Here is a 14,623-nt window from a genome sequence, read left to right on the forward strand (position 1 = left end):
AAAGGAATACTTCAGATTCTATAGATTCAGTTAATTATGTATATATTCATGTTTAAGACCCCCAAACAAAAATACTTGTCAGAACTTATGCAAATATGACATTTTATGTCAACATAGCCAGCTAGATTTATCATGGGGTCTATGAGACCATGCCAAGATGTCTACTTTTAGCTTTATATGGTGCATATATAAATTAACATTCCCAAAGGTCACTAAATCCCATTACAATTTTAAAAATAATTTGAGGCCTTTATTTTTTGAATAACTTAATTTAAAATTATGGAAAATTCATTTAATTCTTCAAAACTAAAGAGATGGAAAATATCTAGATTTTTTTCCTTCTTTCTTTAGTCTGGTGAGTTGAACACTTACTGAACAGGCTATTACATCATTTTTTTAGGTATATTTAATGAAATACAATAATATTGTGAAACACGTTTTGAATAAATGTTTAATATCAGATATTGAATATAGTTTAAATAATATAAAGTATTTTCATTACTGTCTATGAATTTCTTACATGCTTACATGTTTTATCTATCAAAACAATCATTCAGTTTACCGATTCTAAATCTTAACTTTATAATTATATTCAGCTTCTCCTACTTGCTCATCAAGTGAATATATATGTGCCAGCAGAGGATGTATTTCAGCATCTTTGAAATGTAATGGAGAATATGATTGTGCTGATGGTTCTGATGAGGTAAAATCTATCATTTGATTAAAATCTCTGAATTACATGAATTAGGTTCGGGAAAGCAAATGTAATAAAAATAGAGTAAAGAGACAGAGTCTTGATTCTTACACTGTCTAAAATGTTAGGACAAGTACACTGAACACAGTAATTGCAGCAAATACCTGAGTCTGCATGCTGTCCATATACTAAACCCATTATCATTTGTAGAGGTTATATTCATTAAGTCAAAATAAAAGAAAGCCCATGGTGTAATAAATCTCCAGTATTGTCAGCTGCATGTTTATTTTGCCTGTGACTATATCATTATCATTAATGAAAACTGCAGTGCCCATTTGTATTTGAACAGATGGACTGTGTGACTGAATGTAAGGAAGATCAGTTTCGATGCAGAAATAAAGCCCACTGTATTCCAATTAGATGGCTCTGTGATGGTATTCACGACTGTGTGGATGGCAGTGATGAAGAGAACTGTGACAGAGGTAAGGTCTGTGTGTGTGTGTGTGTATGTGTGTGTGTGTGTGTGCGCGCGCGCGTGCTTGCCTGGAAATAAGAGAATGACAATTAAAATGTTGTGCAGAATCAATAGTGTGCTAAAGGCAGAGGATGGGATCATCAAAGGATTCTCTTTACCCATTCTTGTTTTGTTATGAAACATCCTGTTCTGAGTAAGCAAAATCTGGAAAATTTTCAGACAGAATAAGTGTCAATCTTCATATGACAAAAGCAACCAAAGTACAAGTGTTTATTGTGTCCTGCCCTGAGCCTGTCCTCAGATTAGATGCTGGGTCAGGGATAGAGACAGGAGAAGGATGCAGGGAACATAACCTCTAGAACCATTACTATAAAAGTATTTTTGGTATACGTTTCTCTTCCACATTGCTTGCCTTACTATGAAAAAATAATAACATATGGCATACTATATTACACACACTAATTTGCTAGATCATATATAGGTTGCAGGTTGTGCCCCAAATTTCCTTTTTTGCCATATGGTTGAGAAAATGACCTACATTTTTTGTCAGTCTGGAAGACAGCTTTCAATTTTGTAGTGCATTATTTTCTAGCTATGTGAAAATATTTCCTAACAAATAACAACTTTTTTATTGTAATTCACTACATTAAAAGCGCATTTGTTATTACTTTAAAGTTAATGAGATGAAAGCAAAGAAATTGTGGGGCGAAGCTTAAAATGATCACAAATTCTATAATTCTTATTATTTTCATAATGTTAAATATGTTGTTTAAATGCAACATTTTTTTAAGCTGCTTACAAAAGTCTCTCAATGGACTTTACATTTCAGAATATTTGGAATATCATCGACAGAGATGATACTAGATATTGACGTATGTTGCAAGGCATTTGAACATGTACTCAGGTTTTATACAGTTTAAATATACCTTCGCAACCACATGGTTGGAGCTAGAGAGCATAGTGAAATAAGTCACTCAGAGAAAGACAAATACCATATGATTTCACTTAAATGTGGAATTTAAGAAACAAAACAAATGAACAAAGGGAAAAAAAGAGGCAAATCAAGAAACAGACTCTTAACTAGAGAGAACAAACTGATAGTTACAGAGGGGAGGCGGGTGGAGGGATGGGTGAAATAGGCAATGGGGATTAAGGAGTGCACTTGTAATGAGCACTGGGTGTTGTATGGAAGTAATGAATCACTATATTGTACAACTGGAATTAATATTACACTGTCTGTTAACTAACTGGAATGTAAATAAAAGCTTTAGGGGTGTCTGGGTGGCTCAGTCAGTAGAGCGTCTGCCTTTGGCTTGGGTCATGATCCCAGGGACCTAGGACTGAGACCATGTCAGGCTCCCTGCTCAGCCGGGAATTTGCTTCTCCCTCTCCTCCCTACTTGTGTTCTCGATCTCTGTCTCTGTCTCTCTCAAATAAATAAATAAATAAAATCTTTTAAAGAATCTTTAAAAAAAAGAAAAAATAAATAAAATATTTACTTCTATAAAAATCTAGTCACTCAAAGAAAAATACCCTCTGTTTTCTTTAATATTAGAGCAAACCTTTATGATTTGCTAAGATCTCCATCCCAAACCTGACAAAGTGTTGTAATATTCAGCAGAAGAAATCCTAGTTCTCATTTGGAATCTGCAGTGCCTTATATAGAGCCATAAAAGGTTACACTTCCCAAATAGCTGTTTCTACTTTGGTTAAGTTCTCATATTCACATTCTATCATTGGTCACTTTAGAGACAGCAAATTTTGTAGACATTCTGACACCAAAACTCTTAAATATAGCTATATTCTAAGACTTAAGGACAGTTAAGTTACTCATCTTTTTCCGTTTTCTAGCTAATAAGCCCCAGCCCCTCAATTTCAGTCTCTGTCACCAGTCTGGCTCTTTTCTCATTGCTTCTTGCCTGGGCTCATGTAATACCATGTAATTGGACTCTAATACATTCTATTCACTGCTGCCAGGTTCATCTTACTGAAGTGTAACTCTGATTATGTCAATGTTTGCTCAAAGTTCTTCCTTCCTGGTCATATACAAATATGGCAGTCAGGGTTACAAGAGAATGATCCTATTTTACTTTCCTACCCTTATACTCTATTACTTCTCTTTATGTATAATATATCCTAGCCAAACTGAAGAATAAATCTAGCAACATTTTCCATGCTTTTCAACATCTTTCCTGATTCCTCTGCTATTTCCACCATCTCAATACCTTTGCCAATAAAAATTATATCTATCCTTTCAGGTCCATTCAGTTGCTACTGTCTTCAACCAAATTGCAGTCTTTTATGGAATTTCCCTAGCAACCCTTTGATTACATTCCTGTTATCATATTCTTCCTTCTAGTATAATTACTTCTGTATTAGTTGACTAAGTTTCCCCAGTTAGAATGTGAGTTTCTTGATGTAAAAAATTAGGTATGCAAACAGAATGAGGAAATGCATTCCTGGCAGTGGGATCATTATACACAAAGTCTCAGAGGTGAGAGAAAGTTTAAGTGTTTAGGAACTTTGAGTAATTGAAGATTCATGATATAAAATTTGGTTTTACTATTAAGCATAATGAGAAGTTTTCCAAGGCTTTTAAAGAGTCTTCAAATATTTTTTCAAAAGGAGAGAGTGGTAGAATTTGTACTGTATAATAGCACAAAGAATTTCCTGAAATGAGATTCAAGAGATCTAGCTTCTTGTCTTACTTCTAGGAGCCTTTCTATGCTCATTTTTCATACTATCAAATCCAACCACAGTGAAATGTCACCAAGGGCTGTAGGAATATCTAGAAAGTGAGTGTGTGTGTGTGTATGTGTAAGGGCAATCCTGTCAGGATTTATACATTTTTTAAATATTAAATTTCATTAGAAATGTTTGTTTGAACAGAAACTCCAGGTTAAAAATCAAACATTACAGTAAAAAAAAAAAAAAGAAAGAAAGAAACAAAGAAAGAACATTATAACATTTGAAATCTGAGTTGTCTTTTAGATTTAAAATGACTCTACTAAAAGTTTAAGCTTACTGATTAAAAAAGAGTTGAGAGCCTTTAATTCAATCATTTACAAATGTGTCAAAGCTCCCCTTCCATCAATACTCATGTTTCTAACTTTCCTTGGATTTCTTTGCTGCCAGGTACATTCCAATGAATTATCTTGGTGGTTAAAGTATTTGATCCTGTATGGATGTACCTTAAGGTATGATTGAGTTCAGATTTCTAGTATTTAACTTACCTCCAGCAAGTGGTTTAGGTACTAGATAAATGTACTTCAAGACATTGAGGAAATGGAATGCCAGAATAAACATTTGTCCTGTTAAATCTTACTTCATTCATCCTAGATCTGGACACATGAACTAAGTATCGGGGGCTGGAAGGCAATAGGGACACAGGAATATTTTCCAAGTGAATCAACTTTACTAGTTTACTTTAAAAAGGTGAACCCCCAAATACTGTGGAAATAAAAGCAGCATTCATATTTTTAAAGGTAAAACATGTTGCCTCAAGGAAACTTGGTGTTTGTTTTGGTCTGAGCTCCCAAACTTTATTCTTCTTAGCAATTTTGGTGGGCAAGATTGAGAATTATTCTTTTTAGTAACCATCAGCTCAAAAATGTGTTAACTATTTTTGAAAATTATAAAATATTATCATATATTAAACTCTCTTCACCTAAATGAAAATGGGAACTCTAGATGCTTATTTTCAGTGATGATGGCCTGTCCAGATTTCTATGAACCTGCCAAAAGCTCAGTTATATTTAGATGTAGGTTATTGTTTATATATGTATACACACACTTTTATATTTTTCTAATAATCTTCTGTTGAGCTTATTAAGAACATGACTAATGACTAGGAAACTGAAATTTTGATCCACCTAATCTGTTTATACCTTTCTTGTTGCTTATGTGTGCCTTATGCCATTTTAAAATAAGCATTTTATGTAGACTCAAGATGTCATGGTAGCCCCATGATGCATTTTTTTAAATGCAAATTCATTTACACAATAGGAAGCCTTTAGTGAGTTATCACAAAACATTTGCCTTGTTCTACATTGTGATTTCATTTATATTTCTCTTCTTCTTAAAAAATAGTAATATGCCCAACACTCTTATGGGGAAAATTATGTTATCTAATGTGATACCTTTGGGAACTCATTTTTTTTTTTTCCTTTTAAAAAGACTGATGTGCTACAAATAGAATTCTCTAAAATAATCAGAGAATGTCAAGAGTTCACAAATTTTGTTTGAATATAATCCATTGTAAAATGGAACATGCAGTGAGATTTAGTCATGAGAGAATCTTTATTCTGAAAGAATATAACTTTCATATTCCATGGATTTTGATACTGAATTAAGCAAATATTCACCTCCTATCGATATTCATATCTTAAGTTTCTTTAATACTAAAGACTGTACATGTGTATCTTTTTATTGTTTTCAGACAGAGTTGTTAAGTGGTAATATATTTTCTTGCATGGGTTTTGGTAATTGAAATTATTGATAGAATTAGGACATTTTAAAACTGAACATTGCAGAAGTTCAAAGAAAGGGGCACCCCAATGCCAGATATTATATTGTCAGTCTTACATGGTGATACTCACCTTGGTGGACTCACCAAGGACTTGCCTTTTTCCATATTTTAGAGTTTGCTGGTCTTCAGAGATGCCAATGTAGGATGTGCCGTTCTGTTAAGCATTTTTGCAGGAACTCTTAGAACTGTTCAGATTGATATTACTGTAACATCTTGGCCTCAGCTTCAACTATTACTTAAGATTCTAAGCAATCGACCTATACTTCCCTAATCATCTCTCTCTACCATGAACCCTATCAAGTTTTTAAAAAGTTAAATTTCTTCCTCACCTTATACTTCACAGAAATAATTAAAAATCTTGAGCTTTATTCAATATCTGGTCACCAAATTAACAAATCTATCTATTGCCGTGCCTAGCCTAACCTTTCCCCCATTCCTCCCTCTTGAAATGGGAGACTTGTTTCACCTCCAGTCGAAGGATGATCCTTTTAATTTAGTTTAGATCTCAAATCCTTCACAATTTCTGAATTCTCAAGGAATTCATTGTATCAATTAGATTTTCTTTCTTCTGTATCTTCAAGCTTAGTTTGTCTACTGAATTATTCTCAGAAGGACTTAACATATATCAGATACCTGTTTTACTCCGTATAAGCTACCAGGCTCTCTTATTCACCTAACTTCCTCCTTTCTTCCTCGCCTTTAAGGCCAAACTCCTGAAAGGGATGGATGATTACAGTAACTACTACTCTTTCATCTAATAATAATCAACTACAAACACTTCACTAAATCCACCACCAGTTCACTGAACCTCCTCTCTTAGCATTATATAAATGTGCTAACTACTACCTTCTTGTTGGAACACTTCTCAGGTATTTCTCCAACAACTCTGGTGACTTTTTCTGTCTCTTTGGCAGACTCCTCCTGATTTCTTCAGTTTTATTCTAAATTTCAAATAACAACTATATTCTGATTGTTCCCAGCTATATATTTACAGCTAAGAACCTATCTTATATTTTAGATATATTTATCCACTATCCTATTAAATATCACTACATGGTTGTCTTCCTAGTATCTTAAATGAATTGTGTCATTATTTCTATTAAGCTTGCCCCTCCTGCTCTATTCCTTTATTTTTGGACAATACCAACATTCACTAAATGGTCCAAATAAATCAAAAATGGAGTACTATGTTTGACTGCTCATTCTCCTTGCCACTTTGATCTTTTTAGCCATCAGGTCCTGAGGATTCCATTTCCTGAAGCACTTTCAAACACAGCTACTCTAAATCAAGTACCAACAGTTCTCTTCTGCATTGCTGTAACCCCTCTTCAAATTGGCCTTTTTTCCTCCAGCCTTGGCTTTACTCTTGCTACCTTCATTTCCAAGTTCTCCACATTCTAGCTATTTTTAGCATGCTAAAATCCAAATCTCATTCTGTCATTTGCTAAATTAAATCTTTGCTATTGTCAGTGAATTTTTAAAGATTTGTATACAAGTCAAAACTCAACAAGATGAGCTGTTTGACCCTCATAAGCCTAGGCTTATTATTCCCTCCAGAGTGCATCCACAAAATGAACAATGCGCCCTTCCAGGATTTTCTAGTCTCGCAAAGATGAACACTATCACTCCCCAGCCCCATGTTTTAATAAACATATCCACTTTTAAATATGTTAATACCTTCAGTCATCAAATCTATCTAATATAGAAACCATATTTATTATCTTATGTATGAGGTTCAAATAGGTAGTGAAATTCTCTGAGAGCAATCTTATTTATCTTAATTCTGAATTCCCATCAAGTTACTTTCCCCAACGATTGCAGTTTCCACTATATATTATTACATATCTAGACAAACAACCAGAGCTTACTAGTATTTTGGTTCCTTTGCATATGATAGATATACTTAATTTTGAGTGAGCATATCTTTGTATTATTGGTGCTTTGTATTTAATTGTGAAAAGAGAAAAATGCAAACATTGACAAAATACACAAAAAATCAGGTACACTACTGTACAATTTTTATAAGTATAACTGTAATATTTCATCACATCACCGACTTCTAATTCTGTTATAAAATTAACTGATTATCTGTGATTGCAAAAACTTTTTATTGGTTATTCTGTCCTCAGCAATTCAGTTTGTTAGTTTCCAGATATAACTGAATTGAACTATCTAATAATTTTGAAAGTGTTTTTCTTTCCAGAACAATACAATTTTTACATTGAAAATTAATACTATTTAAAATCTAAGTTTCTTTACAGTAACATGAAAAGTATGTGAAATGGAAGATAATTTATATTTGAAAAAACTTTCTTCTAACATCTTACCTGTATTTTCTAAAGGAAATATAATATACTTGGGTAATATCAGATTGTTTTGAAAAGTAAATCATGAGTAACTTAAAAAAAAAAAGTTTGGATACTGCTTGTCCCTAGTACTGTACAGGAAAAAAATATAAGGAAGTGAAAAACTAGACACTGTGCTAAGATAACTAGAGGAATATGTGTCCTGTTGACTGGCATTAATTATGCTACATCTCTATGTCTCTTTTTCTGTTTTGTTTTAAAATAAAGGAGGAAATATATGTAGAGCAGATGAGTTTCTCTGCAATAATTCCCTTTGCAAACTACATTTCTGGGTGTGTGATGGAGAAGACGACTGTGGAGACAACTCTGATGAAGCCCCTGATATGTGTGGTATGGCATTTCATGTGGGTCTAGATTATACTCTCACCTCCAGATCTAATGTACTGGTGTGAATCAATGAAGTGGTGAGGTAAACCACAAAGTCTGCCATCCTGGGGTTAGGTAGAGACAGATACAGCTTTTGTTCAGGTAATAAGAGATTACCCCGTCCAAAGTTGATGACTTTACAGAGACGCCCCCTAAATCTGAACTTGCACATGTCAACACTATTCAAAAGATAGTTTATGGTCTGTAGAGTAGTTGAACTTTTGAATTGTGTAAGGTTCATATAAGGACTTTGGCTTTGTACCAAATTGGTTATTTAGGCTAAAACATTTTTTTCTTGGACAGAGAAGTACATGGAAAAAAATGTGAATAATAAAATCATGTAGTTCCACAAATTACCCACGACTGAGACCAATGTTGTTCAGAGAAGGGAGATACATATGGAGATAATATGTAAATATATTGATATATTTTAATATGCAAGCATATTGATATATTTTGTTATGTAAATATATTAATACATTTAAATATATTATGTTATTTCTTCATATCTATATTATAAATATAAATATATTAATATATATTTAATATATATTTAGACCTAGGCAGAGAACTGAAGTTAGGAGTTATATAACATTTCAATCTGAAAATCTTAACAAAAGTTATTGCTTCTTCAAATTCAAGTTACTCCTGACTCTTGAAAATTGTCAGGGGTGTACTTCTGCAATCAGCAACTATAAATATCTAATTTCATATCACCAAAGTAAAGGATTTCTTATAGGTATCAAACATTTTTAGTCCCTTCTTATTCTATCTAATCTCAGTAAAAAAGTATTTTACCTCTAACTTAAAGAAAAATACTACTACTTTGGATATAATTAAGTAGCACATCAGGTGAATTAAAGAAAACATAGCATGAGTGTATATACTTAAATTCCTTGTTCTATTTGGTGCACTAAGTTAAACCAATATTTTTTGATAGATGATGACATTGACTATTGATGTTACAATTGAATAAAAAATCCAAAACACAGAGGCAGCTTTATTTTTAAAAAGATTTAAAACTTGGGCACCTGGGTGGCTCAGATCGTTAAGCATCTGCCTTCGGCTCAGGTCATGATCCCAGGGTCCTGGGATCGAGTCCCACATCGGGCTCCCTGCTCCTTGGGAGCCTGCTTCTCCCTCTACCTCTCTCTCTCTCTCTGTCTCTCATGAATAAATAAATAAAATGTTTAAAAAAAAAAAGATTTAAAACTTAAAAATGACAGTCTTTGGGAAGTGTTCTCTATAGACAAAACTAATGAGAGACATAACTAAGTTTCAGTTTTAGTTCTACATAATCTTACACAATAGATTCTAGAGAATCACCAGAGATTATATTATTTCTGAATTATAATCCATGGAAAAATATGAGTTTTTATACCAATATCAAGCCAGAACCAATTATTTTTATAAAGTGTGTATATATAGATATAGATATAGATATAGATATAGATATAGATATAGATAGATAGATAGATAGATATGCACATATATATATTATTTTTTCTAACCTTCATTCCACTTCAGCACACAACTAGTGAGTGGAGTAGGAAATGGTTGCTAACTAATTAACCATGTGAGGCTCCAGGGTCACATCCCCAGGACTATTTCTAGGGCCAGGAAGTGATTCTCAGTGACATGCCACACAGCTGCTGGAAAACCTAAAATACAACCAGCTTGATTCTGTGCATGTTTTTACATTCCCCTAGGTCATCAGTATAAACATTGAGTCAAGCTGTTATGTACCAGGGACTGTGCTAAGTAATTGGGATTTAAAAAAAAAAAAAAAAAGGACAACACATGGTTCTCTTTGACAAGATCTTTTTTTTTTTTAAGATTTTATTTATTCATTTGAGACACAGAGATACAGAGACAGAGAGAGAGCATGAGCAGGGAGAGAGGCAGAGGGAGAGGGAGAAGCAGTCTCCTCGCTCAGCCAGGAGCACGATGTGGGGCTCGATCCCAGGACCCTGGGATCATGACCTGAGCCTAAGGCAGATGCTTAACCGACTGAGCCATCCAGGCGCCCCTCTTTGACAAGATCTTATTCTGATTATACAAATCAGATTTTCATACATTATATTTCAAGCAATGGTGGAATTAAGTAAAAGGTACAGATAAGATGGAGAGGAATAAGATGAACTCTGCCTAAGGAGGAATTCAGAAAGCTACAGTTTGAAGAACCCAAATGAAAAGATAGCATAGCCATTATGAACAGCATAGGGAAAAGTATCATTCATTCATTTAATAAATATTTGTTAGGATAGATACTGTTATTATTTTGGGGAATATAATGATGAGAGAAACAGGCATGGACCCTGATGTCAGAGAACTGAGAATCTAGTGGAATAGGGATTCAAATGATTTCAAAAATATATGGTTACAAATTATGATATGTGCATTGAAGAAAAAGTAGAGTAAGTTATAAAAGTATAGAACAGAGAGATTTTATTCAATCTTGGGTTATGGTAAATAATATTTGAGTTTGAGTCTGAGAGATATATGACTGCCAAGTAGGTGAAAGGGATGGGGTGGAGGGAAGGTGCATGACATAATGTTGTAGGCAAAGGAAACAAGATGCAGACAAACCTGAGGCAGAGCAAACCATAGCTTATTGGAGGAACTGAAAGATCCATGTGCTTGGAGAGTACAGAACAGGTTAGATACTGGTTTAGGATGAAACTGAAAACACAGAAGAGTCTGGAATCTTGTGAGTCTTCATAAGGATTTTTAGATTTAGCCTAAAAGTAATTAAAAATACTAAAAGGTTTTGGGGCACCTGGGTGGCTCAGTTGGTTAAGCATCCGACTCTTGATTTTGGCTCAGGTAGTGATTTCAGGGTTATAAGATCGAGCCCTGTGTTGGTCTCCGAGCTGGGCGTGCAGCCTGCTTACGATATAAATAAATAAATAAATAAATATTTTTTTTACAAATTATTTTTTTAAAAGAATATGAAAAAGCTTTAAGTACAACAGACATATAGTCATATTTATATTTCACATATACTGGATAAAAAGGGGCAAGGCTAGGTAAGATAATTGATTGCTATACTCTAAGCAAGCCATGCTACTAGCTTGGGTTAAGATAATGATAGCAGGTGATGGCAAATATACACAGACTTGAAGGTGATTTGAAAAGCAAAATAAATTGGATTAAATAATAGATTAGCTATATGGGGCAAGGGAGAGGAAGTTACTAAGTATAATTTGTAGGGTGTTTGTGCTTGTTCAGTTGAATACATGGGTAACATTCGAAGAGGAACAGTATTGCAAGTAAAGATTAAAAGCCTGGTTTGAGATATGTTTGAGGAGACATTCACGTATAGATTTCATGTAGGCTCTAGGTATTTGGTTCTAAAGCTTAAAAAGCTGGTCTAGAATTATAAATTTGAGAGAATAAAATGGGGTAATGAATACTATGGACTTTGTAAGACTTAGGATTGGCGGGGAGTAAGGCATAAGAGAGGAAGGAACTTAGGATACAATATCGAGGGCAACCAAACCTCTAAATAAATATGAGCAGCTGGAAGAGACTCAGATGAATTACCACAAAATAATTTGAAAAAAAAAAAAAAGTATGGCAAAAGAAATACCAAGGTAATGAAATGTATCAAGAAAGATGGAATGGTTCCTGAAAAGATAGGAAAAAATGAGTTTCAGAGCAGAGGAAAACTTAGTTTTAGATATAAGTAGTCACCCCTTCTCTGTTATTAAAAATATTGACATGAATTGATAGACTATAGATGCAGGTGGATGTCCAATTATATAATAAGGTGATAACAAATTCCCCATCATTTTATTTCTACTTTTTAATATATGCCATAGGAAGTATATTCATATATAGAATATGGAAGGTTGTTATTATAAGAAATTTTGAAAGGAATGCAGATTTGAATCATTATTGCAAAGGGTAAGAGAGTGACATACTATCTTTTTCTGTATCTATATCCATATCTATCCATTCATATATACATATATATCTGTATTTATATCTATATGCAGATATAGATATATATGATTTCCAAGTAATATTTAGGGCCCATCTGGCATTAATAAATATTCATATTTGTGATATCAGTTGGTCTTGTGGCATGATCATCTGCAACATTCCTGGTTTTCCCAGAATGCAGACATTTGAATAGCAGATGGTTTTATTCATCTAAGCTTAAGGTTTTGTTAGATAACTAAATGAAAAAGAGAAAAAGGACAGATAATCCAGATTATTTGTACTAAAATAAGTTTCTGAATAAATTCTTAGAACAGTGTCCAACATATAATAAGTTAGCAATAAATATTTGTCAAATGAGTAAATTAAAAGATGGAGCATGGGATCTAATGTCAATGGAGAGGGAAATAAAGACAAAAACACTGGAGAATAGGAAAAGGTAGATCTATCAATGGGCTAAAGTTTCACCTAAGACAGAAAAAGGATTTAATGAGACTAGTTGAATTAAAAACTTGGGAAAATAAGAAATACTGGGCAGAATTTGTAGCATTCAAATTAGTGACTTTGTATATGAAGCAATTGTAGGAAATGGTATATCCAGCTGCACTTACATCAGTTAATGTTCTTATCTGCAAGCAACACAAATTATCATTGGCTAAATTAAAAAGATAAATTTATTGAAATCTACCAATATTCACAACTTTCTAGGATAGTTGGTGGCTTAGGTGAATTAGAGTAAAAGGTCACTGGGTATGAAAAACTCAAGGAGCTAAGAGGTACAGCTATTGGTTCGTTTGTTCATGTGGATGTTGAAGTCATCTAGGATGTTGAAATGAGTTTGGATGGAGAGCAATAATGATGAAAGAAGGTGCTACAGTCATTAGTAAACTGGGGAGGGGATGATGTTTACAAGTTTGATGAGAAAATAGCAATAAGAAAAATGAATAATCAAATGACTGGCCATCAAAATAATAGTTTTTGGTTTTAGTTTATTTTTAAAAATAGGATGTGAAAATATAGTAACAAAATTCTGAAAGCTAAAGTAGGAAATTAAGGGATATTTAAACATAAGATAACATGGGGTTTGAGAAATGGAAGAGATATTCCTAAAAGACCTAAAGGGGAGGAACTATGCTTGGAGTGGGAACTGGATTTGAATTAAACCAAGGAGGTCAGGCAAGAAGTATGGCATATTTAAGGAGCTAATAAAGTAGTATTGCTAGAATATTAAGAGTGACAAGGGATTTGTCGGTAAGAGTGGCATGGACAAAGTAATGATTAGTCTATTATGCCATGTGAAGTATCTTAAATTTTATTCTGAAAATGCTGGATAACTATGGAAGAGATGATCAGATTAATGTGGGTTGTTCTAAGGTGGGTTGTTCTGGTGCCTTTTGGAAGATCTTAGGTTGGGCAATGAAACAGAGACATTTAGGATTCTCTTGCGGTTTTCTCTGAAAGAGATAGTGAAGAGCTGAGCTATTGTAACTGGTATGTATGGAGAGAAAACAAGTTTGGGGACTGTATTACCCGGATTTGTTGACTAGTAAGAGTTGAAGGTCAATAAGAGGAATGCATTTAGAATAACCCCAGACGTGCAGCTCTGATGTGCTACTAACTCAACCATGGAAATAACACAAAGCTTATGTTTGGGGAGAAGGAAGTCACGGGAATATGATAAAGAATGGAGCTTTGGACTTACTGAATTTGAAATTCCTGAGGAGATAACCTATAATCAATTGTGAGACACTAGAATTAGTGAATTGAAAATCTTAAGGGTATAGTGTCAAGTAAATCCATGAGAATGAATGAGAATATTAGCAGAGAATTCAAGAGTGAGAAGATCAGGAAACCAATGAAAGCGCCCTGGAATATTCCACATGTAAGGATAAAGTGTCATGAGAGATGTTTCCTACTCTAGGGGTGGAAGTCTTCAGATTAGATAATGATAGAAAGGACAAAGGTAAAATTATCTGGCTTTCACTGTTGTCTCTTTAAGACACACACACACACACACACACAGATACATATACCCACAAAAATTAAACATAAATAACAAAGATCACCTATGTGACTTAAATACATATTTACACATTTGTTTACAGAGATACAGAGTAGGAAACACAGTTATAGTATTGTTGGGACATTTTTTTCACTGGATGACCTATTTTCAGATTTGGACCTGTAACATATGCTTTCTCAAGCTCTATCCTGTGTGAAATTGCTCTTTCAAATAGCTAAGTGTCCTG

At 33.7% G+C, this 14,623-nt stretch overlaps 1 protein-coding gene across 1 annotated transcript in view; it reads left to right on the forward strand.

Annotated features, from left to right (window-relative positions):
- The window catches only part of LRP1B (LDL receptor related protein 1B), a 1,719,891-nt gene that overhangs the window by 1,587,206 nt on the left and 118,062 nt on the right, over positions 1-14,623 (forward strand). The window contains exons 63-65 of the mRNA XM_081815486.1: positions 597-703; positions 1,044-1,176; positions 8,271-8,393. Coding sequence (XP_081671612.1) covers positions 597-703; positions 1,044-1,176; positions 8,271-8,393 — 363 coding nt within the window. The remainder of the gene's footprint in view (positions 1-596; positions 704-1,043; positions 1,177-8,270; positions 8,394-14,623) is intronic.

The sequence above is a fragment of the Leptonychotes weddellii genome, chromosome 3 (genome assembly GCF_054177405.1).
Source record: "Leptonychotes weddellii isolate Sample4059 chromosome 3, ASM5417740v2, whole genome shotgun sequence".
NCBI classification, from domain to species: domain Eukaryota; kingdom Metazoa; phylum Chordata; class Mammalia; order Carnivora; family Phocidae; genus Leptonychotes; species Leptonychotes weddellii.